The sequence below is a fragment of the Otolemur garnettii genome, unplaced genomic scaffold (assembly GCF_000181295.1).
Source record: "Otolemur garnettii isolate 467f Iridium unplaced genomic scaffold, OtoGar3 scaffold00018, whole genome shotgun sequence".
NCBI classification, from domain to species: domain Eukaryota; kingdom Metazoa; phylum Chordata; class Mammalia; order Primates; family Galagidae; genus Otolemur; species Otolemur garnettii.
The window spans coordinates 17,821,451-17,846,084 of record NW_003852413.1 but is presented as its reverse complement, the minus strand read 5'-3'; the positions used below and the strand labels follow the sequence as shown (position 1 = coordinate 17,846,084).

Below are 24,634 nucleotides of genomic sequence, written 5' to 3'. Positions count from 1 at the left end.
CACTGTTAGAAATTGTGTTTTTTGTTGTGTATATTTTGTTACTATCTTGCTAATCAAAATTTAAATTTCACAAGTTTAGGGCCTTGGTACAGTTCAGCCATGTGTCTCCAGTGCCTGGCCCAGGTAGATTCTTAATGAATAGGTGTCAAGTAAATGAACAAATGAACGAATGCTGACACCACTGATACATATCGGTAGAAAACTATAAAGCTCAAATAACTACTTTGCCAACCTTATTCACGTGTGGATTAAACATAGCAAAATTTTCATTCCAGGCTGGCATTTTTCAGTCATGCAAAGTATTTCAGGACAGTGGTCCTCAAAGTCATGTCATATACATTCATATAAATATGGAAATACAAATTCATTTTTATTAGCATCTTAGGGCTGCTGTAACAAAGTACCACAAACTGCATGGCTTCAAACAACAGAAATTTATTTGTTGTTTTTTTTGATAGGGGTCTTGCTATATTGCCCAGGCTGGTCTCAAAAGTGATCCTCTTGCTTCAACCTCCCAAGTACCTGGGATTGTAGAAATGCACCAGCATACCCAGCTCAGAAATTTATTCTTGCTGGAGGGTAAAAAATTTAAAATCAAGGGCCATGCTCCCTCTGAGGCTTGGGAAAAACCCCTTCCTTATTTCTTTCTAGCTTCTGGTGGTGACTGGAAATGCTTGGTGTGAATTTTTGACTTTTAGCTGCATCGCCCCAGTCTCTGCCTCTGTTACCATATCATGGTCTCTGTCTTCATGTGATGTTTTCCTCTTCTTGTAAGAACAGAAGTCATACTGGATTAGGGCCCACTTTAATGACCTCTTCCTGATTACGTCTGCAAAGACCCTATTTCCATATAAGATTACAATTACAGGTACTGAGGGTTAGGACTTCAACATGTCTTTTTTAGGGACATAAGTTAACTTATAACACATTTTAATATTGGTGAAGGCAAATTATGTCTACATGCCTTCCATTGTTAAATACCATATGTCATTGGCTCTGCTGCACTTTTATAATCAGGATATATCCTACATCCATAGTTTTCATTTTGGTGAAAAACAGTAGCTTAGATTCCCTACTGCTTTGGGCAGTGCTTATTAGGTCTTTTTGCTGAGAGGTGTGTATTACCTTGAACTCCACTTTCTTGTTCCCTTATCCTCCCCTTGGGTTACTTAGCTGCTGTTACATTTAAGGAATAAACAAGAGTAAAATAAAGTTTCTTAGAAACTTGCTCTAGAGAAACCACTGGCACATACATAGAGTGGTTAGCACGAGATGTTTTGTTCTTCAGTGAGTCACCCAGCCAGGTGGATACAATGAAGATCAGGCCCTGTCTGAGTCACCTGTTGTCCCCATGGACCTAATTGGGAAGTGATCAGTCAAAGGTCAGTAGCAGGGCAGTGGACCCAGGCTTGGACCTTTTCTCTGGCAGACAGTAAGGGAGATATTTATAGGTTTTTTTTTTTTTTTTTTTTTTGCAGTTGTTGCCCCAGGGCTGGGTTTGAACCTGCCACCTCCGGCATATGGTGCCCTACCCCTTTGAGCCACAGGCACCACCCTATGTTTATAGTTTTTACTGAATGAATCGTCCTCTTTCCAATAAACACCTCTCACTCTGAGTTAGCCTTCTCCTAAAGTCCCCTGGACTGATCAGGGTAGCCTGTTCTTGAATTCTGACATCCTGTCTCATTGAACAACATGTCCTGAAAATAGCCCCCATTGACGCATTATGACTGGTTCCAACTCCCTTCCTTGTTTCCTTTTTCACCTCTATTTTCCCCACCCTTTGTCTTTTCTGGTTCTGTGATTCAGGCTAATGTGCCAGACCACAGCCTTCTGTGTCTACTTTCCAGGCAAACTTCTTGGCTGCCCTTGTCTGTCTTTTCTCATTGGCCTTCTCTTCTTGGCTGTCCCTCCTTGATTGGGACTTTTGAACACTAATATTCCTAACTCCATTTAGAAGTCAGATCTGACAATTGAGCATTCTTCTCTAGCCTGATACTTTCTGGCTCTGTACTGCCTCCCCCGTCTAGTTCAGAGCATACCTGAACTTGTCTAGTGTCCTGTAGAATGATGTTTTCAAGGAAAAAAAAAGTAAAATGTTCACCTGCCCTAAACAACTTGAGACTCAGGGTAAAATCAGCAACAAGAAAACAGTAGCAACTACAGCAGCAGCAGCATTTATGGAGGACTTTGTGTGCATCATCAGCTCTTGTGCTCAAAGTTTTCAGGGATTGGTTCGTTTCATTTTTGCAAACACCTGGTGAAGAACCAGGCCAATTCACGTTGTTTCCTGGCTCTGGCTAAATTGTCTGAGGAAAGGGTGATTGGAGTTCTTTCTTTTGGTGACATCCTGGTGAAGATCCTCACTTCTGCAGAAGGGCTGAGTCTGGGTCTCAGAGGCTGAACAGGAACATGGGCTTTGTGAATGACTAGAAACAGAGGCCCAGACTCCTTCCACATGTTCATGAGGGAGGGGTGACCTAAGAGCAACAGCTCATTGAATCCGCCTGGGCCCAGTGCAGGAAATTCTGATGAGTCAGGCACTTTTAACCACTGCATTCCAGGGAGCCTGTGCTGGTAGCGGGACTAGGTTGGGGGTATTGTGGGGTGGGTGGGTGGGGGGATCATGGGTTCTCACGAAATCAACCTGAGAGTCGTTAAAAAGAGGGGATGAAGGGAACTAGGAAACCATGACTCCCCAGGGATGACTTTCTAAAGGACAAATCCTGGAGGCTTATTTCATCCTCTGGGGTTAGGGACTCTTTATTCACTGGGAGGGACCTGCTGTTACTTGTTTTGTGTCTGGCAGGGCTTTGTATTGTGGCTACAAGGCAAGAACTCAAGGAAATGTTAGTTTGAGAATGAATGGATGGGTGAATGGATGGACTGGGAAAAATCTTTAAAAATAATTGGGCACTGCCCATACCTCCCACAGTCCTCGTCCCTCTTCTGACTCTTCCTGAGGGCTCGTTGTGTCTTTCCTGGTGAAAATCAATGGCATGTATGTCCAGAATCATCCCCCCACCCCCCATGCCAGTTTCCACGGAATACCTAAAATAGTTGAGGCTATCCTCCTCTCAGAACTGATGGGACAATAAAGAGACACTGTGTTCACATCTCCTTGGGGAGAGAGCAGTTGTAAGGCTAAGAGATAGCCAGGCAGCCCTTGAAGAGAGAAGCCCTCTTCTCGTTGTTTGTTATGGACATTCATGCGTTCTGAATCTACCAGCTGCCTTTCTTCCATTGCAGACAATGTGTGGCTTAGCGCTGCTGCACTTCAGAGGTGACCTTGAAGCTTTAGGGCCAGGCATGGAACCAATGTCATAATTCCCACTCCACAGTCTTACATTCCCACCCTAAAGTTGTAGTCAGGTCAGAGGGTGGGGCCCCAGAGGTTACTCAGGGGCTTATAGCTGCCTCCTACTCGTAGAATTTTAGAGTTGGGCAAGGCTTTTGAAGTTAGGTAGATTCAAGGCTCTGAGGAAATCTGGGGCTTCCAGGAGGTGCTTCTAGGATTCCACACAGAATCTAGTATTTTGGAGAGAAAAATGAAAGTTTGAATTGTCTGAAGAACTGTGTCTACATGTGCTGTATTACAATTCTATGCATAATTTTGAGAAATGAGCTCAGCTGCTTAAAAAAAACAAAATCAGACAAAACCTGATCTAGTCCATGATCTCTCATTTTACTTCAGTGTATATTAACTGAGCATTTTCATTGGGGAACAATTGGAGCTGGGCAGGCAAACCAGAGCAGGCCGCCACAACTTAAACTCTATTGGATTGCAGTGATGTTAAGGCAGATACTATTACAATATGGTAGGAATATTAGGATTGGAGAAACTGAGGCTAAGAGGAGTTAAATGAATCACCTAAGGCCAGCTATTAGTGGATGACTCAATTAGAACCACAGTCTCCTGATTCCTACTAATTATGTGTGTACTCATTGTGTTAGACCTCCCTGCCCCTTAGTGAGGCTCTGTAATGGATACTGTTAAAGTATTATTTCCAAAGAGTTAAAAGTATGATTCTCATAACAAATATAAAATGAACATGTGTCAAAGGTTTTATTTAACTTAATTAATGAGGATCCAGTAAGATGTTAGGACTAGTTTGAAAGAGAATTCAAAGAAGGAAGAGTTATAGTTGGTTAGGCAAAGGAATGCTGGAATGAATTAACTAATAGATTCAAAACTGGTCAGTGCCTGTTCTACAAGGCAATAAACCTTAACCTTTGTGGGTTACTTTTCCTACCATACAGAAGTCACTGGTGTTGTGTGAGTATCATACATATCATAGTTGCATGAGTGTCATAAACATTATTTTCATTAAGAATCATTCCCATTGTTATTTGTTTTCTACAAGTTAACTTCTACTTCTAATGAGTGACAGTTAAACCAAGGTGCATTCTCCCAGAAAATCACATGATCTATAACCATGGTGGGTTTACTAGTCAACACCCTGCATTACATTGAAGGGATACCCAGTATTTCCTTTGCCTATTTCCAAATTTGTGTAATTTTTCTTAGCAATACTGTGTGTGTACACAATTTTCTGAGTGTCTTTTTGTCAAGGTGCTCAGAAGGAGGGAATTCAGTCACAATAATAAGATGGACTGAGACATTTACTTAGGTGAGAAGTTTTGGGGACACTGGAAAATCAGCCCAATCGTCAGGATGATTTCTCCCTAAAATAGATTTGCTGGCCACACCAGCTAAGGGAACTGTCAGGGTGACTGGGTCACAAGGAGGCATGGATCTGTACCTTGCATTGGAAAAGGCTTCCCTGGGACACTGCATTTACCTGGCTGAAATAGGAATGCTGAGCTTGGGGAAGCAGGGAGGACAGTGGTTTCTCTGCAAGCACCTGCCTGGGTTTGGCTTCCTGCCTGAGCTTCTCAGGACTTTTAGTTCCTCCTGTTGTCCTTGCCACCCCTGCCCACCTGCAGCCTTTTCTTTGCCCTTTGAATGGCACTTTGGAGTATTTTATGTGCTTCCCTGAACTCACTTAATTCTTGCACAGATCCTGTGAGACATTGTCATTTATACAGCTTAGATGAGTTGCCCAAGATCATGCCACAGCTAGTTAATAAGAGCATTTAGAATTCAAATATAGGCTTTCTAACTCCAGAATTTATGTTCTTCCAGTTTATATCAGTCAGCCTTTCCTAACATTTCTGTATTTCCTTGGGGAGCATTTTTTGCTTGGATTCCAAGACACGTGTATTGGGAAGCTTGAGAAGATTTCAGAAGATTTGCTCTCCCCGAGCAGGCCAGAGGAACACTGCCACTGAAGTCATCCTCTCTCTCTGCCCTGACCATATTTAGGTTATGTGCTAAAGTCAGTGCTTCTTGACCTTGGAACCCCAGTGTAGTGGCTGCGAACATCACTATAATAACTGAATAGAGGATATTTCTTGGGCCTCATATTTTCATTTGCACAATGCAGATGTCAAACTAGTTGTTAATTAAAGCCTTCCATCAGTTATGATCTGATACTTGGGTTCATGGCTCAGCTTTGCCCCATCACTTGCTATCACTGTGGCCTCATTAATTGAGGGCAATGATGAATTTCTCCCAATCTTCCTCATTCTCCTTCTTCCTTAGGAGTAGCCTGTGCCTGTGGTATGGTTAGAGCAGCGGTTCTCAACCTGTGGGTTGCAACCCATAGGAACTGTATTAAAGGGTCATGGCATTAGGAAGGTTGAGAACCACTGGGTTAGAGTATCTGTGTGTACCTGTGAGCTGTAAACCTGGGTGTTTGGGGAAGTTGGGAACCATAGGGCAGGCCAGGACCTTCAATGAGCCAGATCAGGTGCTAATACTTTGCCTCTGTCTTGCAGGGCCCAACATCTGTACCACACGAGGTGTGAGCTCCTGCCAGCAGTGTCTGGCTGTGAGTCCCATGTGTGCCTGGTGCTCCGATGAGGTAAGGAGCAGATACCTGATTCAGCTGCTTGTAAGAACAGACCCATGAAATTATTTCCTCCCTCCTAAATATATAAGCCCTTGTCCTTTCTGAGCAAAACTAGGATGAATCCTTTCCACTGGTGGATAGTGATAGGCTGTTGTGGGGAAGTTGCTGGGAACATTGCCCCTACTGCATAGCTCCCGGCCATTGCCAATCTGGTTGGGCCTCCTGGTCTAATCCTAACTCTTGCCACCCTTTACCACACAACACTTGGCTTTGTTGGGGCGGAACATCCCAGGGAAGCAGGGCCTCAGCTCTCAACAGGAGAGGCAGCACAGGTATAGACAACTAGGTGGTGCTGGTGACTTCTTTTTCCTAGAATTTTAAAAGGCAAATAGAAGAAGAATCTTGCACTTGTGTGCTGAGTCAGAGGATCCTTTCTCTTCCCTTCTTTCTGGTGATTGGGCCCCATGGCTTTACCATTTCTTCTTTTTCTCTTCTTTCCCTCCTTCCTCCCCATCTCTCAGGTGTCAATGAGGGAAGGAGCTGGGCCTACTTGGTAAGGATGAGAGGGCAACAGGAAAGGGTTAGCTGTGTCTAGGCAGAGTGTTTGTTGTGTCTGGGGCCCTAGGGAATGAGTGAGTCTGAGGGAATGGCTATATTTGTGGCTGGGATGGAAATTTGGAGCTGGTGAGAATGGTGGGGGTGGGGGTGATTGTGGCTGGAGAGATTCCCAGTGATTATAGTCTGAGGCTGAGTCACTGGCCCTCCAAGGCAGGTGGTTACCTGAGCTCCTGGTCTGGCTGCTTCTCAGATACCTTGTCTTCTCTGTCACCCAGCAAGTCCCTGCCCTCTGCAGTTTTATGATCACTTCAACCTGGGCCCCTCATTCCCTCTGTCTGCTTCTCTTCCAGATCCGCTGAGTTTCCTAAAAAGGCAACCTTCCTGGCAGGCTGGGGGAGGAGCGGGAGCTGGGAGGTTGTGTTTATCGCTGGCCAGGAGGGCTGCCAGGACAGCTCAACATACTGCCTTGGCCTCTGTGCTGTTCAGCACGAGAACTGATTCCAGAGGCAGCTGCCCAACATCTGGGCCACATTGACTTCGTTTAGCAGATGAACATTCCCTGGGGCTGTGGGTGGAGAGTGAGGAGAGATGGGTGAGTCCTTCTCTATCCCCATCCCCCAACCCCTGTAGGTTTTCCTTCCCTGTGGACTGAACTGGCTGCTCAAGTGTGATGTAGCCTCCTTCCTTGGTCACCAGCATGATATTATTAAGCTTCTTTTGCAGGGAGGTTGTAATTCTGAAACTGAATCCTAGAATGAGGGGAGCTGGCTAGGGAGAGTGGCTGGTTTGGATTCTAAGCCCTGAAGCCTGCTGGGGCAGAGAAGTGCCAGGGCAGAAACCCTAGTGTCACTCAAAGGATGCTTCTCCTCCTTCCCTAGACCAGAGAGTCTGGGGAGAAAGGTAATATTCTTGGAGCATCTGTCCTGTTCACTCTGCCATTTTTCACCCCTCTTCATCTCTATGTAGCTGAGATGGGCTGAGGTCTGACCAGACAAAGCATGAGCAGATTTCCACAAAGCAGATACAAAATAATTATGGCTGGCTGGTAAATGTTGTCCCCTGGGACAGATCAGGGAAGGACAGAGGGACAGGCCCAAGATAGAATCAGAGCATGAGGTAGGATCAGCCTGGGAATGGAGGGTAGAGTCAGTGAGGAAATGCGTACAGCTAGGGCCAAAGAAAACTAATGAGAAGCCCAACAGGAGAATGTTAAATACATACGAAGGTTGTGACTAGTGAGGCATGGTGGCTCACCCTGTAATCCCAGCTGAGGGAGGCCGAGGCAGGATCACTTGAGCCCAGGAGTTAGGGTGTCATGTACTGGCATGAGAGGAACCTCTTGCTACCCGGTGCGAGGAGGGAGAGAGTTGACCTGAGTGGAAAGGAAGGTGGGAAATGAAGAGGAATACACACGAGAACAGAACACACACGAGACGAGAGAGAGAGGGTGACGTCGAGAGGGCTGATGTGCCTGCTAACCACAGCCAGCCCCTGAACCATGGAAACAACTTTTTTGGGTAGTTTTTGGCCGCAGCTGGGTTTGAACCTGCCATCTCCAGCACATGGGGCCGGCGCCCTACTCCTTTGAGCCACAGGCACCACCCAACAACTTTAATTATACAGTTTCTTAATAAGATTGCATAAATCTTAACACATGTGATAGGGATCAACCTTAAAGAGGAAAAACTGCATGCTGGTTGATAAGGAGGAAAGTGCTTGGGCTGCATGACTTTTGGCAGGTGAAAACAATGTTGTTAAGGGCGGAGAAGTGGTTGGGGGTCGCTCCCAGAGCTTTTCCCAGGCTGTGAGGACCCTACCGCCCACAGCCTTCTCCCCACATTGGAGAACAGCCTAGGCAACATAGTGAGTCTCTGTCTCTACAAAAAGTTAAAAAAAAATTAGCCAGATGTGGTGGCACATGCCTGTAGTCCCAGCTACTTAGGAGGCTAAGGTAGGAGGATCCCTCAAATCCAGGAATTTGAGGCTACTGTTAGCTATGATTGGGCCATTGCATTCCACCTTGGGCAACAGAGCTAGACTTCAGTTTCTTTTTTATATCTTTTTTTTTTTTAGACAGAGCCTCAAGCTGTTACCCTGGGTAGAGTGCTGTGCCATCACAGCTCACAGCAACCTCCAACTCCTGGGCTCAAGTGAGTCTCCTGCCTCAGCCTCTGGTGTAGCTGGGACCACAGGTGCCTGCCACAATGCCCGCTATTTTTTGGTTACAGCTGTCATTGTTGTTTGGCAGGCTCGAGCTGGATTCCAACCTGCCACCTTAGTGTATGTGGCTGGCGCCTAAGCCACTTGAGCCACAGGCGCTGAGCCGAGACCTCAGTTTCTTTTAAAAAAAACAAAAAGAAAGAAAGAAAGAAGCAAGTAGGAACAGCCAAAGGTTTAGTGAATGAGCACAGTTATCCCTAAGCAAGAGGGAGAAAGGGAGAGGAGGGAGGGTAGAGGGGCCCAGTATGGGGCAAAATGTGTGTGTGTGTGGGGCTGGGCAGTGGGAATCCCAGACTATGCATAGCTGCTGTTTCATTGACTTAAAAAAAAAAAAAGAAAGGTGAACTATCTGGTCTATTTTGTATATAATTTATCTAATAATCAAACCCTGGAAAGCCCTGTGTACTTCTGGTTCTCCTGCTGGGCTTTTCCCAGCAAGCTGGCAGTGCCTGGAAAAACAACTGGTTGGGCTCAGCTTTCTCTTGGTCCTAGAGGACCTCAGCTCTTGGGTGTGTGTAGTGAGCTTGGCTGGGTAATAGGAAAACATAGCCAAAGTGGATGAGCATGGAGTTTTGGGCCCATCTGCATAGGGTGTGTTCCTGGAGGGTTGGATACTGACATGGGTTAGGGTGGTGTGCTATGATCTGCAAATCTAGCAAAGAGGCCAGCTTCATACAGAGATTCAACTTGTGGTCTTATTCCCAGCAGCACCATACTGAGTCTAGACCTTTCCAAGCTTATCTGGTGAGAATCACTTGGGATGCTTGTTGAAAATAAAGGTTTCCAGTATGGACCCTGGACCTATTGCATCAGAGTGGTTTGTTATGACAGCAAGTTTGACAAACATTGTTAATCGAAGGGATTGAGATGGGTGGAGGTGAAGTTGAGGTTGCCAGATAAATACAGCACATCTGGCGGGAGCCTGTAGACCTATCAACTCAGGAGGCTGAGGCAGGAGGATCCTTTGAGCCCAGGAATTGGAGGCTGTAGTGCATTATGACTGTGCCTGTGAATAGCCACTGCACTCCAGCCTGGGCAATGTAATGGAATACCCTATCTGTAAAAAACTCAAAGACAAAAATAAAAAAATCTAAAATATTATAGAACATCTAGTTAAATTTGAATTAAACTGTTCATTCTTTAATATAAGTATATCCCAAATATTTGCTAAATTTGGCCACCCTAAAGTGGAGAGAAATACTAGAAATTCTTAAATAAGCCTGAGTGCACGTTGGAGGGTGCATCAGCTACTTTCTAGCCTAACATTCAAGGGTGAAAGAGGAAGAAGGGGTTGGAGTCTAGCAAACTAGAGGAAGACTCCAATAGGATTTCCTTCTCATTTTCTTCTCTACAACTGCAGGGGAAAGGTATAGACCAGTATCTATATTTCTTTTTAGTAACTAACATAATTTCATTTTTACTACTGGAGTGCAATGGTGTGATCATAGCTCACTGCAGTTTCAAACTCTTGGACTCAAGGGATCCTCTTGCCTTAGCTTCCTGGGTAGCTAGAGTATAGGTGCCAGGACTGATTTCTTTTTTTTTATTTTTTATAGATGCCTGGCTAATTTTTTTTTTTTTTTAAGAGACAAGTTCTTGCTGTGTAGACCAGGCTGGTCTCAAACTTCTGGGGTCAGGGATCCTCCCACCTTAGCCTCCCAAACTGCTGGGATTACAGGCATGAGCCACGACACCCAGCCTCCACTAACTTTTAATTTGGAAGGTAAATGTCCATCTTGAGAGTTTTGCTCCAACTTGTTGTAAAAAAAAATTATAATATTAAAGAATATTATGATTTGTAAACAATGAAGTGCGAATGCCAACAACTATAAACTAAATGCATTTTTTTTCCTGTCATCCTTATTTCTGTCATTCCAGACTTCTCTCTGACAATGTTCAGATAATTTCTTGTCCTCACTAGATGAGTCATTCAAGACGCGATATTAATTTATTTAGACTGGAGATGTTTTGGTGGAACTTTTGGGGTAAAAAATACTAGAGCATATTGACCCTTGCTCTTCAAGAAAAGAGTGTGCAGTAACAGTAGTAGTTAGCATGGTAATTGTGGAATAGAGTCACCTTATATTTGCATTTGTTTATTCCACATGCAAAAGAATTTCAATATGTTTGACTCACATTGACATTTTTCTATTTTGAAAGCAGGCCATACTTAGTCTCATTTTATCCTTGACCTGTGAGTCAAGCCTGTGAGATAGGCAGGATCATGACAATGCTGTACTTTCCCAATTTCCAAAATGCTGTTAATGAAGAATGGTACTAAGAGTATGTAATTCAGCAAGCTTGCACAGCACAGAGGCTAGAACCTCCCACCTCGGTGCTCAGGATCTTCCCTGGGTCTTGGCTATTTTTACTCTTTTTGTGTAACATCCGGTTTTACTGGGAACTGGATTTTTTTTGCAGTTTTTGGCCAGGGCTGGGTTTGAACCCGCCACCTCCAGCATATGGGGCCGGCGCCCTACTCCTTTGAGCCATAGGCGTTGCCCTGGGAACTGGATCTTTAATATCCACCACTAACCCCTTCTAGCTTTCTCTCTGAGTAACCTAGAAACATTCCTTCTGCCTTTCAGCCTACGTTACTGAGAAAGGGAGTGTTGCCCAAATGTGTTGAGGTCACTGCCTCGGTGTCCTGCAGGACAGGAGGCACTCAGGGAGAGCTCAGCTGATGAGCAAGCCTGTTAGGTTCCTGACCTCTGATGTCAGTGACCACAAAGGGAATGAGGGAGGCAGTTTCTGTTTCTCAGTGTTTAATTTTTCTCAGGAAACTCACAACAAAACATAAGGACTGTTAGCACTTCTTAGCTCTTGAAACCCTCTTCTAACCAAGATTGCCATGGTAGGAATGGGAGTCAGGAAACCCCTCTCTGAACAAAACATTCCCTCCCTTTGCTGAGGCAGCCAGAAGATACAGGACCACCTTGCTCCCTGGTCTCCCCCGTCTCTGATCTCTCCTTCTGCATCTGGCTTTGTCCAGGAAAGGATCACCTCCTCACTGCATCTTGGTCTATCCAATCATTGCCTTTTTTGGAAGGTTTTCTCCCTGGGGCTTTGTGAGCAGCTGGAATCAGTGATGGGGGTTGTGAGTGTTTTGATCAAGAAAGAGGCTGCTTCCTGAGGGACAGAAGGTGGGAGAGATGGGCAGGGACAACAAGAGGAGTCTGGGCACAAAACCTAAAGTACCTCTGTATTCTTCTGTGGCCATTCTGTCCCTCCGCCAGAGCTGGCTGTTGGGGAGGAGACGTTCATCTTCCTGTGAGTTGCGGAGGGTCTGGGATATTTGCCACCAGGAAGGTTAAGCCTTACTTACTGGTTCCCACTGCTGAGGCCATTTCTCTACCTGCATACCTGTGAGGCTGACTGAGAGAGAAAGAAGGAAGCTGCTTGCTTCCAGAAGCTCTTCTTGCTTTCTGCTTAGGCCAGGGAGGTCCGCAAGCCACTGGTGTTGCTGGTGTTTCCATCCACATGGGAAAGCCTTTTGCCCTATCAGAGGGGTCCTGGGTGGAGGAAAGAGAGAGACTTTGAGGACTGGGAAGGGTTTGGCGATGGAGAGTTTTTGAGTATGGACAGCTCCTTCTGGCCAGTCCCTCTCCTGGCATGGCTACCAGGTCAAATGAGGGATCTGGGGAGGCAGGATGTTAACCATCCATCTCTACACCTCTCACATTCCCATCTTGCATTCTGGTCCCTGGATCTGGGGAGGCAGGATGTTATCCATGCATCTCTACACCTCTTACATTCCCATCTTGCATTCTGGTCCCTACCTGGGGCATTCTCTGTGGTGGCTCTTCCTGGGACCATCCCTTCCACACTCCTGCTCTTTGCCTTGACTCTCACTGAGCCAGGGATGTACAACCTTTTGGCATTTCTGCGTTATGTTTGAAGAAGAGTTTGTCTGGGCTGCACATGAAAACACACAAACACTGGCTCGGCGCCTGTGGCTCGAGCGGCTAGGGCGCCAGCCGCATACACCTGGGGTGGCAGGTTCAAATCCCCAGCCCGGGCCCGCCAAACAACAATGATGGCTGCAACCAAAAAATGGCTGGGTGTTGTGGCGGGCGCCTGTGGTCCCGGCTACTTGGGAGGCTGGGGCAGGGGACTCGCTTGAGCCCAGGAGTTGGAGGTTGCTGTGCGCTCTACCTGCCATGGCACTCTACCCAGGGGGACAGCTTGAGGCGCTGTCTCAAAAAAAAAAAAAAATACACAAACACTAAGGAAAGCGATGAACAGCAACAAAAAGTTCCGTGCATAGTTTTCATGATATCTGCCACCACAAATAAGCAAAAATGTTCTCACTTAGGCTGGGCGTGGTGGCTCACGCCTGTAATCCTAGTACTCTGGGAGGCCTATGTCGGTGGATTGCTTGAGCTCATGAGTTTGAAACCAGCCTGAGCAAAAAAGCAAGACCTCAGTCTCTACTAAAAATAGAAAAACTGAGGCAAGAGGATTGCTTGAGCCTGAGTTAGAGGTTGTTGTGGGCTATGATGCCATGGCACTCTACCCAGGACGACAGCTTGAGACTATGTCTCAAAAAAAAAAAAAGTCCTCACTTAATCCACGTGTGAGGCTGTAGGTTAGACACCCCTTTAAGCTATTTTTGTAGGTTAGACACCCCTTTAAGTTATTTTTGTGAGGATAATTATAGTAGTTCAATCTAATTAGCATTTCAATGCTGCCACTTCCTAGCTCTGTTACTTCTAGCCTCAGATTTCTTTGCCTGTAGGAATGGGTTCCTCACTTGTGACACCTCCAAGCCTCAGGCTCCTCACTTGTAAAATAATAATAGTTCCAGCATTACAGAACTGTCCAGAATACTGCAATATGTTCATCACAGTGCCTGACATACAGTAAGTGCTCAATGAATGTTAACTCTACTTGTTCTGGGATATTGGCATGGGTTGTCTAGCTGACTTTTGAAAGAGGTTGTGGGGTAAGTGGGTAGGCATGGGTGTGAGGGGTGAGTCTGAAGGTCTAGATCAGTGATTTTCAACCTGTGTGCTGTGAGAGGATCCTAGGTATGTCACAAAGATTTTTAAATATCAAATTAATTAAATTATTTTTAAAAGAAGTTCAGAGCACAGTAATTATATTCTCCTTTTTTTCTTTTACTCTTTTTTTTGGTCAACATAATGTAAGTATGCTGCAAAAGTTTAATTATAGGTTCTGTGAGATAAAAATGGCTGGAAAACACTGGCCTAGATGTTGTGAAATAGGCCCAGAAGGGGTTTTTCAGCTTTCTGGCCAGTCTTCTCAACCTGTCAAGGAGCCTTCATGGACATAGGCCTACACAGGGCTGAAATGTCAGGGCAGGAAGGGGCTGAGAACACCATGTCATCTAACTACCTTATTAGATAGGTGAGGAAACTGAGGTTCAGAGTGACTTATTAGTGGCAGATTTAGGATTTTCCTGATTCCCAGTGTTTTTTCCCAGTATAGTGTATCCCCTGTTCAATGCTCGGATATAAGCACAGAGGCCCCAGAGGCTATGGATATGCCAGGGTTTTTGGAAGATGTTCAGTTTGCTATTTGTTCATGGTGAAGAAGGAAGCTGAAGTGATAGGATAGGTTCTGGCCAGGTAGCTGGCAATATGGGGTTTGTTCATAATTAATTTGTCAGGAAGTATTTCTTAAGCATCTCAGAATCACATCTAACATTTACAGAGCACTTACTCTATGTCAGGCATCGTGCTATGCATTTTGGGTGTATTGTCTTATTTAGCTCTGTGTGCTATCCTGTGAGGAAGGGATATCATTATTATTTTTTAGTACTTTTTATTGTGGTAAAATATATATAACAGAATTTTATCATCCTAACCACTTTTTAAATTTATAATGACATATTTTCTTTATTGGTGTCTGTTTTCTTATGGAGACAGAGCCTCACGCTGTCACCCTGGGTAGAGTACCGTGGCATCACAGCTCACAGCAACTTCCAACTCCCGGGCTTAAGTGATTCTCTTGCCTTTCCCTCCGAAGTAGCTGGGACTACGGGTGCCCACCACAACACCTGGCTATTTTTTGGTTGTAGTTGTCATTGTTGTTTCCCAGGCCCAGGCTGGATTCAAACCCGCCAGCTCTGGTGTATGTGGCTGCTGCCTTAGCCTCATAAGCCACAGGCACCAAGCCCATTTTTTTTTTTTTTTGAGACAGGGTCTTGCTCTCTTGCCCAGGCTAGCGTGCAGTGGTGTTGCTGTAGCTCACAGAAACCTCAAACTGCTGGTCTCAAGTGATCCTTTTGCCTCAGCCTCTGAAGTAGCTGGGATGACAGGCACATGACACCATGCCTGGCTAATTTTTTAAAAATGTTTTTGTAGGGACAAGGGTCTTGCTATGTTGCTCAGACTGGCTTGGCTTCCCAAAGTGCTAGGATTACAGGCATAAGCCACTAGCCATTTTTAACTGTACAGTGGTATTAAATAATTTCATAATGTTGTGAAACCATCATCACCATCTATCTCCTTATCTCTTTTCATCTTGTAAAACTGAAGCTCTGTGCCAATTAAACAAAAATTTCTCATTCCTCCTTCTCCCCAGCCCCTGGGAACAAACAGACTCTCTGATTTTGACTATACTAAATACCCAGGGTGGAACTATTATTATTTTTTATTGCTTCAGGTTCATTGAGGATACAAAGAATTAGATCACATTGTTTGCATTTGTTAGGTAAAGTCCCTCTTATAATTGGGTCTTGCCCCCATAAGATGTGCTGTACACTGTGCCATCTACTGTAACCCCATCCCCCTCTCTCCTCCCCTCTTCCCGCTCCCTTATTCCCCTGTCCTACACTGTGAATTGATTTGACTTTTTCTCTTATGAGGGTAGGAAGGAACTATTATTATTTTCATATTACAGCTGAGGAAACTAGGCTTATAGAACTTCGGTGACTCACTCTAGTATGCAGTTTTAAGTGGCAATGCCAATTTGGTCTCAGCCAATCTACTTCTGTACTCTTGGCCCTTTCTCTCTTCTGCCTTACCTATCACCTTTATGATAAGTCCTGGGCTGAGCACAGGGAATAGAGAGGGAACAAGACACACATAGTCCCTGCCTTTGTGGATCTCAGAGCCAGGGTCTAACACTGCAGCTTTCTGTAGTGTTACAGCTGTTTGGCCCTGATCTACAGAAAGAATCACGTCGTACTCTATATCATTTATTGCACATGTTTTAGACCCACCCTCAATACATAAAAGTTGCACAAAGCAACACTTAATTTTTCTACTTATAGCCCTATATTTTCTATACTATTCTATTGCATTTTATTTAATGCTTGATACCTGTTAAAGTGATTTTGGCACCCACAAATGAGTTGCATTTTGCAGCTTGAAAAATGGTGGTCTACAGGCCTCTTAATGCACAGGACTACTTCCTACCTATCAATTCATGAACAGCCCTTTCTGATGCCTCACTTTCCCCTTTCTGTACAACAGTCCTCAGGATTATCCTAGGAAGGACCACACCAATTTACTTATGCTGGCTTAGCTTCAAAGTGCTGGGTCAACTCCAAGCTACTGAGAGGTGGCAGAGCCTATAAGAAGCAGAGAGCCATCATAGCTCTGATTACAGGGCTCCCCTTGGGATCCTGTCTTACAGGCCCTGCCTCGGGGTTCATCCCGCTGCGACCTGAAGGAGAAACTGCTGAAGGATAACTGTGCCCCGGAGTCCATCGAGTTCCCGGTCAGTGAGGCCCGAGTACTAGAGGCCAGGCCTCTCAGCGACAAGGGCTCTGGAGACAGCTCCCAGATAACTCAAGTCAGTCCCCAGAGGATTGCACTCAGGCTCCGGCCAGGTAGGGATGGGACTCATCGAGAGAGTGAGAGACCTGGGGCAGGTGGGCATAGAATACAAGTTGGAAGTTGAAGCATGAAATCTTGGGGAAGTAGCTCAGAATGAAGATGGGGAAGGAAGAGAAGGATTAAGGAGAGGTGTGGGTAGGAGAATGGATGAAAATAAAATGTTAGGACCTGAGTCAGAAGATCTGAGTTTGAATCTTGACCTCACCACATATTAACTATTGGGCAGGTTACTCAACCCTCCTGGCATAGCAGGTCCTCAAAATAATTTTTGTTTCTTCTTTCCTCCATTGCCTGTTTTACCTAGCTTACAGCTTTGTATTGAGGTGCGAATGAAATACAGTAGAACTTCTGTAGTTGACCACCTCCCTGTATCGACCACCTCTTTAAGTTGACCTAATTTTCATAGACTGAACATGTACCACATGTACTCTGTGGAGTGCTGTGTCAATGGAAGTTCCTTATGTTGACCAGTTTGTTACAGTCCCTTGAGTGGTCAACTTACAGAGGTCCTACTGTATAGGATGAAAAAGCAACTTATAAGCTCTCTTTCCAAGGAGGATTAGGGAAGGAGTATGGAGGAAGATAAATTAGGGACAGAAGACCTTTAGAGGGATGAAAGATTAAACTAAGAGATAGGCTTTTTGGCTCAGCGCCTATGGCTCAACCGGCTAAGGCGCCAGCCATGTACACCTAAGGTGGCGGGTTCAAATCCCTAGCCCGGACCCGCCAAACAACAATGACGGCTGCAACCAAAAAATAGCCAGGCGTTGTGGCGGGTGCCTGTGGTCCCAGCTACTTGGGAGGCGGAGGCAGGAGACTCGCTTGAGCCCAGGAGTTGGAGGTTGCTGTGAGCTGTAATGCCACGGCACTCTACCCAGGGGGACAGCTTGAGGCTCTGTCTCAAAAAAAAAAAAAAAAAAAAAAGAGATAGGCTTTTTGAAGCATTGATTTTGACTTTCCAATTAAATCAAGGAGAATTTAAGAGCGACCTCCTCTGTGCAAGGTATGTGTTTGGTGTTGTGGGATTCAGAGAAGGATAGGATGTAGTTCTGTCTTTTACAGAGTCTGGCAGAGTACTGCCAAAACCTCTGTGACTCACAGTGATAGGCCATTGGGACCCAGAGGACTGGACAGATGGGTAGTTAGAGAAGGTGGAAAATTTTAGAATGGAAAGAAGAGGTTAAAAATAGAAGAGTCAAGAGATTGGAAGAGTAATAAAATTACAAGGGAAAAGGAGAAGGAACCTGGGATTTCAAGTTTGGCTTGATTGAGCAGTTACTTAGTTCCACTGTGTCCACATCTACTTATTCAGTCTTAGAGGGAGAAGAGAAGAAAAATTAATATCTTTCTGCCTTCTAGATGATTCGAAGAATTTCTCCATCCAAGTACGGCAGGTGGAGGATTACCCTGTAGACATCTACTACTTGATGGATCTATCTTACTCCATGAAGGATGATCTGTGGAACATCCATAACTTGGGTACTAAACTGGCCTTCCAGATGGGAAAGCTCACCAGCAACCTGCGGATTGGCTTCGGGGCCTTTGTAGACAAGCCTATGTCACCCTACATGTTCATTTCCCCACCAGAGGCCCTCAAGAACCCCTGCTATGAGTAAGTGCCTCTTCCAGAAGCCAGGATAGCACCCCTCACTTTGCTCTAGGCAGACCAAGTCCTGGTTCCTCTTTCTAGCTCTAGGGTAACCTTGTTGGCTGCCTTCTGGCCAAACCATAGCTTGTTTTTCTCTTTGTCTCCCTGTCTGGCAAATGGGCCAGCCTTTGATCTGGAGTGTTGGGTCAATAGAGTCCAAGGGTGTGTGGAGATCTAGAAAGAAAATTCATCAGCTTCTTGTTCTTGGTTGCAAACAAATGAGAGGCAAGAGAGAATGGGAGGGACATGAGGTCAGAAGTAGAGAGAAATTTATTGGTAAGTAAATAAAGAAATTAGGATTTCAGAATCATCAATTCCATTGTGTTGTCATTGTTTGTCCTTATCATCATCAAGCCTATGCAAACTGTAGGGTTAAAAATATAAGAAACTGAGTCGTAGAAGAAGAGTGGGAGATGACCTTTACCGAGCCCTTTAGTAGTCTATAAATTGATAACTTACACTTCTGTTTGACACTTTGGCTTACTTATTTAAGTAGTGGATGCAAAATCTATGAATTATAATAATTTGAAATAGTGGTTACTGAGTCTGACATGATATGAATTTACTTTTTAGGTTCCAGAGTTGTATGATGTGGCCTTTAACCTTCTGTCTTGGTTGTAAGGTTTCCCATTAAAGACATCAGCTATCAATCAAACAAGTAAACTACTAGTCTGGGGACAGAAGTGCTCCTGTCTGGCATGATCTATCAATTTATTGATGGTTCAGGCACTTTAACTTATTGTCAGACTTTTGCTTTATTGCTTCTTTAGGGAGGTGTAAAGCATAAGGTGGCAGCAACAACTTGAGCCTCCCTCTGAACTAAGTACTTTATATGTGTTAACTCACTTAAGCCTCACAGCAACTTCTGTGATATGTGCTATTGCTTGCTCGTTTTTGTAAGTTAGGTTCAGAGAGGCTTGTTGAAGGTCCCATGACTAGTAAATGGGGCAGCTGGGATTTGAACCCAGGCAGCTTACTCTTTTATCCTCTAGATTAGCTCAAGGTAAGGCTGATGTGATGTCTCAGGTAATTTGAGGAGTTTGCAGTCTGAACTCTCTGGGTCATTGTAGGTATATGGAACTGGCCTGGCAATACCACTATCTGCATTTGTCCCCTTTTCTTTCCCTCTCAATCCCCATGCTGCCTTTTCCATCAGGACACCTGATTAAATTATCTCCTGTCTTTCCCCAGTATGAAGCTCACCTGTTTGCCCATGTTTGGATACAAACACGTGCTGACGCTTACTGACCAGGTGACCCGCTTCAATGAGGAGGTGAAGAAGCAGAATGTGTCACGGAACCGAGATGCCCCAGAGGGAGGCTTTGATGCCATCATGCAGGCTACAGTCTGTGATGTGAGTTTGGAGGGCATGCAGTGCCAGGTGTGGTTGGCACAGATCAAAATGGGGAAGGAAGTGGCTCACCTCTGGGGATTTCTGGTATGAGGTAAGAGACAAGAACTAAGCAGAGCTTCATGCAGCCTGAGTAAGAAGTTGCTCTTTGTGTGCAGTCTCTGCCTATATCCACTCCCTCGCCAGAGCTGACATTTCCTTGAACCTCAGTAATCCCAGATTTCCCTTTGGAAGAACATCTTCCCACTTGGTTTGGAATTATTTGGGTTAACTTAACCTCAGCAAAGTGGGCAAATGTTCAAGTGAGATTTCTTCTAGCCCATCCCAGTTCTGTCATTGCAGGTCAGTTTCTAGATGTGATTGATTTCTAGATCTGATTCTAATGTGATTGTCACTGGAGAGTTATGTTTGGAGTTGAAGAAGGAATCATTCAGATGCTTGAACTAGGCTTGATGCCTGTATCTCAGTGGTTAGGGTGCTGGCCACATACACCAAAGCTGGTGGGTTCGAACCTGGCCTGGGCCTGCTAAACAACAATGACAACTGCAACAACAAAAAAATAGCTGGGCGTTGTGGTAGGCATCTGTAGTCCCAGCTACTTGGGAGGCTGAGGCAGGAGAAGTGCTTAAGCCCAAGATTTTAAGGTTGCTGTGAGCTATGATGCCATGGCACTCTACCGAGGACAACATAGTGAGAGTCTGTCTCAAAATAAAAATGTCTATACAGATGCTTGAACTAATTAGCTATGAGATTATTGTTTTCCTAAGAGAACAGAAACCCCTAAATTGGAAAGCTCCAGCTTGGGTTCCAGGGGCTGGAACTGAGGCCCTTCTCCAAGACAGCTTATCCAGTCCTTCATCCAGGGAGGTCTTTGGGTCTTTGTTCTCCACCAAAGACATGACCGAAGTTGCTTTGTTGCTTCTCCCTTTTTTTCTTTTCTCAACAGGAAAAGATTGGCTGGAGGAATGACGCATCCCACCTGCTGGTGTTTACCACTGATGCCAAGACTCATATAGCACTGGATGGAAGACTGGCAGGCATTGTTCAGCCCAATGATGGGCAGTGTCATATTGGCAGTGACAATCATTATTCTGCCTCCACTACTATGGTGAGATCTCTGGTGTTCTCTGTGGTCTCTGTTTACTATGGCTAGTGCTGCTCTGACCCAGGCAGAATTTTGTGTGAATATGAAAATGACAGCCCTACCTCTGGGCAGAGTGCAAGGCTTGGTTTCAGCCTGTCCTGATCCCTACCAACTGGACACCCTCATCTTTTTTTTTTTTTTTTTTGAGACAGAGCCTTAAGCTATCCCCCTGGGTATAGTTCTGTGGCATCACAGCTCACAGCAACCTCCAACTCCTGGGCTCAAGTGAGTCTCCTACCTCAGCCTCCCAAGTAGCTGGGACCACAAGCGCCCGCCATAAAGCCCGGCTATTTTTTGGTTGCAGCCGTCATTGTTGTTTTGGCGGCCCGGGCTGGATTTGAACCCACCACCTTAGGTGTATGTGGCTGGTGCCTTAGCCACTTGAGCCACAGGTGCCGAGCCTGGACACCCTCATCTTAGGTACAACCAGCACAGCCATGGGAGATGGCCCTGACATGTTATCACTGGTGCGACTGTTACCGGCGGCAGTGTCATAACCTCCAGAATGGACCCAAAGGACTTTTCTAGGTCCAGCTGGAAAGTGTGTCTTCCTTCCTGCTCTGTTTAGTTCCTTCTTGGAATACCATAACACTTGGGGATATTGGAAGAGGATAGAGGAAAAAGAGAAAGATCATCAAAAGCATGGAGGGAAGGTCCTATGAGGAAAGGTTAAAGGGCCAAGTTTAAAGAAAGAAGGATGATTTAGCTGATGTATAAGACTCCCTATAAGTTGTTTTATATGGCTGTAGATGGTTCAATAAGAGGAAAAGAGTTTAAATTGAGAAAAGGAGCGATGATGCTCAGAATGTTGATGTTCTAGGTATCTGGGAGGAGATGTGAACTCTTCATCTCCAAAAGACAATATAGCAACTGCCTCATTTACATGGCTTAAAGGTACCCTTGTGTAAAGGCAGGAGCCTGAGCTGGATGATCTCCTGAACGTCCTACAGCATTTCTGATCCCAGGGATATTTGCATGTCTTTGAGTTCCTTGGTGTCAGCCATATCCAAGTTGAGCACTGAGTCAAACAGTAATCTATGCAAGGTACTGACTAGAGGCTGAAGGAGGTAAAGAGACTTGTATGATTCTATCATTTAGGTTGTTTTTGGTTTAGCTGAGGAGATGTATGTGTTTACTAATAACACAAGATCAGTCATTATTAGTGCTGAATGGGTAGCACAGTCAACAAGGGCTTTGGGTACCCAAGAGAGGAAAGGTCATGGTGGGTGAGCTGGGATGATCAAGGAAGGCCTCTGGAAGAAGGTGGGGCTTGAGGTGGGTCTTAAGGACGGAGGAGGACTACCAAAAAGAAGGTCACTCCAGGTGGGAGAAAGAGAGTAGGCCCCATTGGTGCTGAGTGGAGGAGAGAGAAAGGTGAGTAGTATTTGGAAAGGGATGCTGAGACCCATGTGGTAGAAGGTCATAAAGGCCAGACCAAGGCATTTGTCAGGAGCTTGCAAACAAGGAGGCCAACCCAACTGCCCCTGGAAGTTGCTCTGAGGTATTAATGCATTGAATTTGAGTAGGAAGAGAGGTGCTTCGTTTTGATACCACCAACCTGCACTTGTTCATCTATCCCTAGAGTTCACAACTAGAACTGTGCTGCTACTTAGCCTTCTTGTCTGACTTTCACCAAGGGGTGAAAAGGTTTAAGCATCACTGCTCTCTGTGCCACAGCCCAAGTCAACCAAGTTGTGAGGCTCCGAATCTAGGGATATATATGAGACTTCATTAACCTCTATTTCTTTCATTTTTCCAGGATTATCCCTCTTTGGGGCTGATGACTGAGAAGCTATCTCAGAACAACATCAATTTGATCTTTGCAGTGACTGAAAGTGTAGTCAGTCTCTATCAGGTGACAATGCCTTTGGGCTTCCTGGAATAAGACCCTGGGCTGGGGGACCTGCCCCAGGGAGCTAGCATTAGCCGTGGTCTCCAGCAAGGATAGACTCTTCTCTACCCCACTCCCCAGAAGCCACATCCTGCTCTGGGTCTTTCTCCTGCAACCTTGAACTTACTAGGAAGAGTGTGTTGATGTTTATGATGGTGAGGGACAGATGATTCTGAGGGGTTGGGGTATAAGAGGTTTCCTATACCTTTACTTGGGGCTAAAAAGCTGCTAAATATATTCCTGGCAGGGACAAGCGGAATATCCCACTTTCCTTCAGTAAACTCTGGACATCTTTGTCTTCTTTTGTAGAACTATAGTGAACTCATCCCAGGGACCACAGTGGGGGTTCTCTCCACTGATTCCAGCAATGTCCTCCAGCTCATTGTTGACGCTTATGGGGTAAGTGTCTTGCACTGGGAATGAGCCTGCTAGTTCACCTTGTCTAGCTAATGCAGCAGTGCTCAGATTTGGGAGTCCTGGCTGCCAGCTTACCACACAGCCTCGCTGCTTCCCTCTTGTGCTCCTGGAAGCTAGGCAATGGCCAGTCTGGGAAGGAAATGCCAGGGAGCAATAGGGACAGTGAGTAGAGAGCTTAGAGGGAGTGGCATGGGGATGGTGATTGATGGAGAAGGAGCAGGGCCTTGAAATGGTAGGGGGCAAAAAGTAGGGGAGAGCTGGGCTCTCACAACAGAGAAAGGAGAGAGCTGAGCTATGGGGAAGGTGAGGATGATTACAAATTAGGTAGAAAGTGCTGTTACCCATGGTGACCAGTGTTGGTGCTCCCCTATTGCAAAGCCATGGGGCCTGCAGAAGGATGTAGTTGGTAGACTTTACCTAGACTTGCCTAGACACAGTGGAGACAGACACAGTGGAGCAGGGTCCTGGGCAGGAAACAGCCTTCTTGGGGTACTCTGGCAGCTTCCAGGCAAACCTTAGCATCAGGCATTGTCAGGGTGAGTCCAGGGCTACCTTCTAGATTTTGCTTGGGATGGAATAGGCTCTTGCAGTTTAGCTCAGTTCCTTACCTTCTTTTTCCATTTTCTATTCAGAAAATCCGCTCTAAAGTAGAGCTGGAAGTGCGTGACCTCCCTGAGGAGTTGTCTCTATCCTTCAACGCCACCTGCCTCAACAACGAGGTCATCCCAGGCCTCAAGTCCTGTGTGGGACTCAAGATCGGAGACACGGTGAGATGGGCTGGGCAGAGGCTGAAGCTCCAACCCTGGCCTGTCTCCTGGACCATCTGTGGGCACCCCACCCCCTTTCTTCCTGAAAGTCATCACAAGTTAGATGTAATGGGTTTGGCAATCCTTTTCTCTAAGGCTTCTGTTGCCTAAGCCATTTGTATCTGTTAAGTGAACTTCACTATCAAGGTTTTTAAAAACTGGAATTTTTGGTTACTCTGGTTTGTGCATGTGCAGTTGATTATAAATGAAAGTATTTCTTACCTTAAGTTCTTACCCAGTTTCCAGGCCTTCCCCCAGGTAATATTAACATTTTTCTTTTCACCAGTTTCTAGGCCTTCCCCCAGCTTTTCTCTATAATACAAAATGCCAGTATCATCTGTAAATATTTATTGAGCACTGAAAATGTTCAATAAACGTGCCAGGCATTGTTCTCGCTGCTGAAGATTCAGCAGCAAATGGAAGAGGCAAAAATGCCTGCCCTCATGGAATTTAAGAATGCAAATGGTCCTTTTGCCCCTCCAGTTACTCCGTGGGTTTCCTTATTGGGTGGTTCTTCTCTGCTCCTGCCTAAGGGGAGGGACAGGGAAGAAAGAAGCAAAATAGATTTTTTGATCCATTGATCCTTTCTGTTGACCTATCCATCCATCTGCTTATCTTTTCTAAGTACATGTGCATCCACCCCACATAAAAAATACTGGCCTGAAATGTGCTTGACTGCAGACATGAGTGACGCAATGTCACATGGAAGTTGAACTCAGGAAGTAGATCCTGAGCTTATGGTTGACCACCACATGGCATTGTGAGATGCAGAATACTGTAGTGTGCTATGTACCTTGCTGATATTGTGTGTAATTAGTCTGCTAGCTCAGTTGGCCAGAGCAAATGTTCACAAGGTCACTCTGTTTAGCTTGAGCT

General features: G+C 45.4%; 1 protein-coding gene across 1 annotated transcript in view; it reads left to right on the top strand.

Moving 5' to 3' along the window:
• ITGB3 (integrin subunit beta 3) overlaps positions 1-24,634 on the top strand; it is a 61,059-nt gene that overhangs the window by 13,740 nt on the left and 22,685 nt on the right. Inside the window, exons 2-9 of the mRNA XM_003786221.3 lie at positions 5,842-5,927; positions 16,299-16,494; positions 17,861-18,113; positions 19,341-19,503; positions 20,447-20,608; positions 22,404-22,499; positions 22,845-22,934; positions 23,585-23,719. Of these exons, the coding sequence (XP_003786269.1) occupies positions 5,842-5,927; positions 16,299-16,494; positions 17,861-18,113; positions 19,341-19,503; positions 20,447-20,608; positions 22,404-22,499; positions 22,845-22,934; positions 23,585-23,719 (1,181 nt within the window). The remainder of the gene's footprint in view (positions 1-5,841; positions 5,928-16,298; positions 16,495-17,860; positions 18,114-19,340; positions 19,504-20,446; positions 20,609-22,403; positions 22,500-22,844; positions 22,935-23,584; positions 23,720-24,634) is intronic.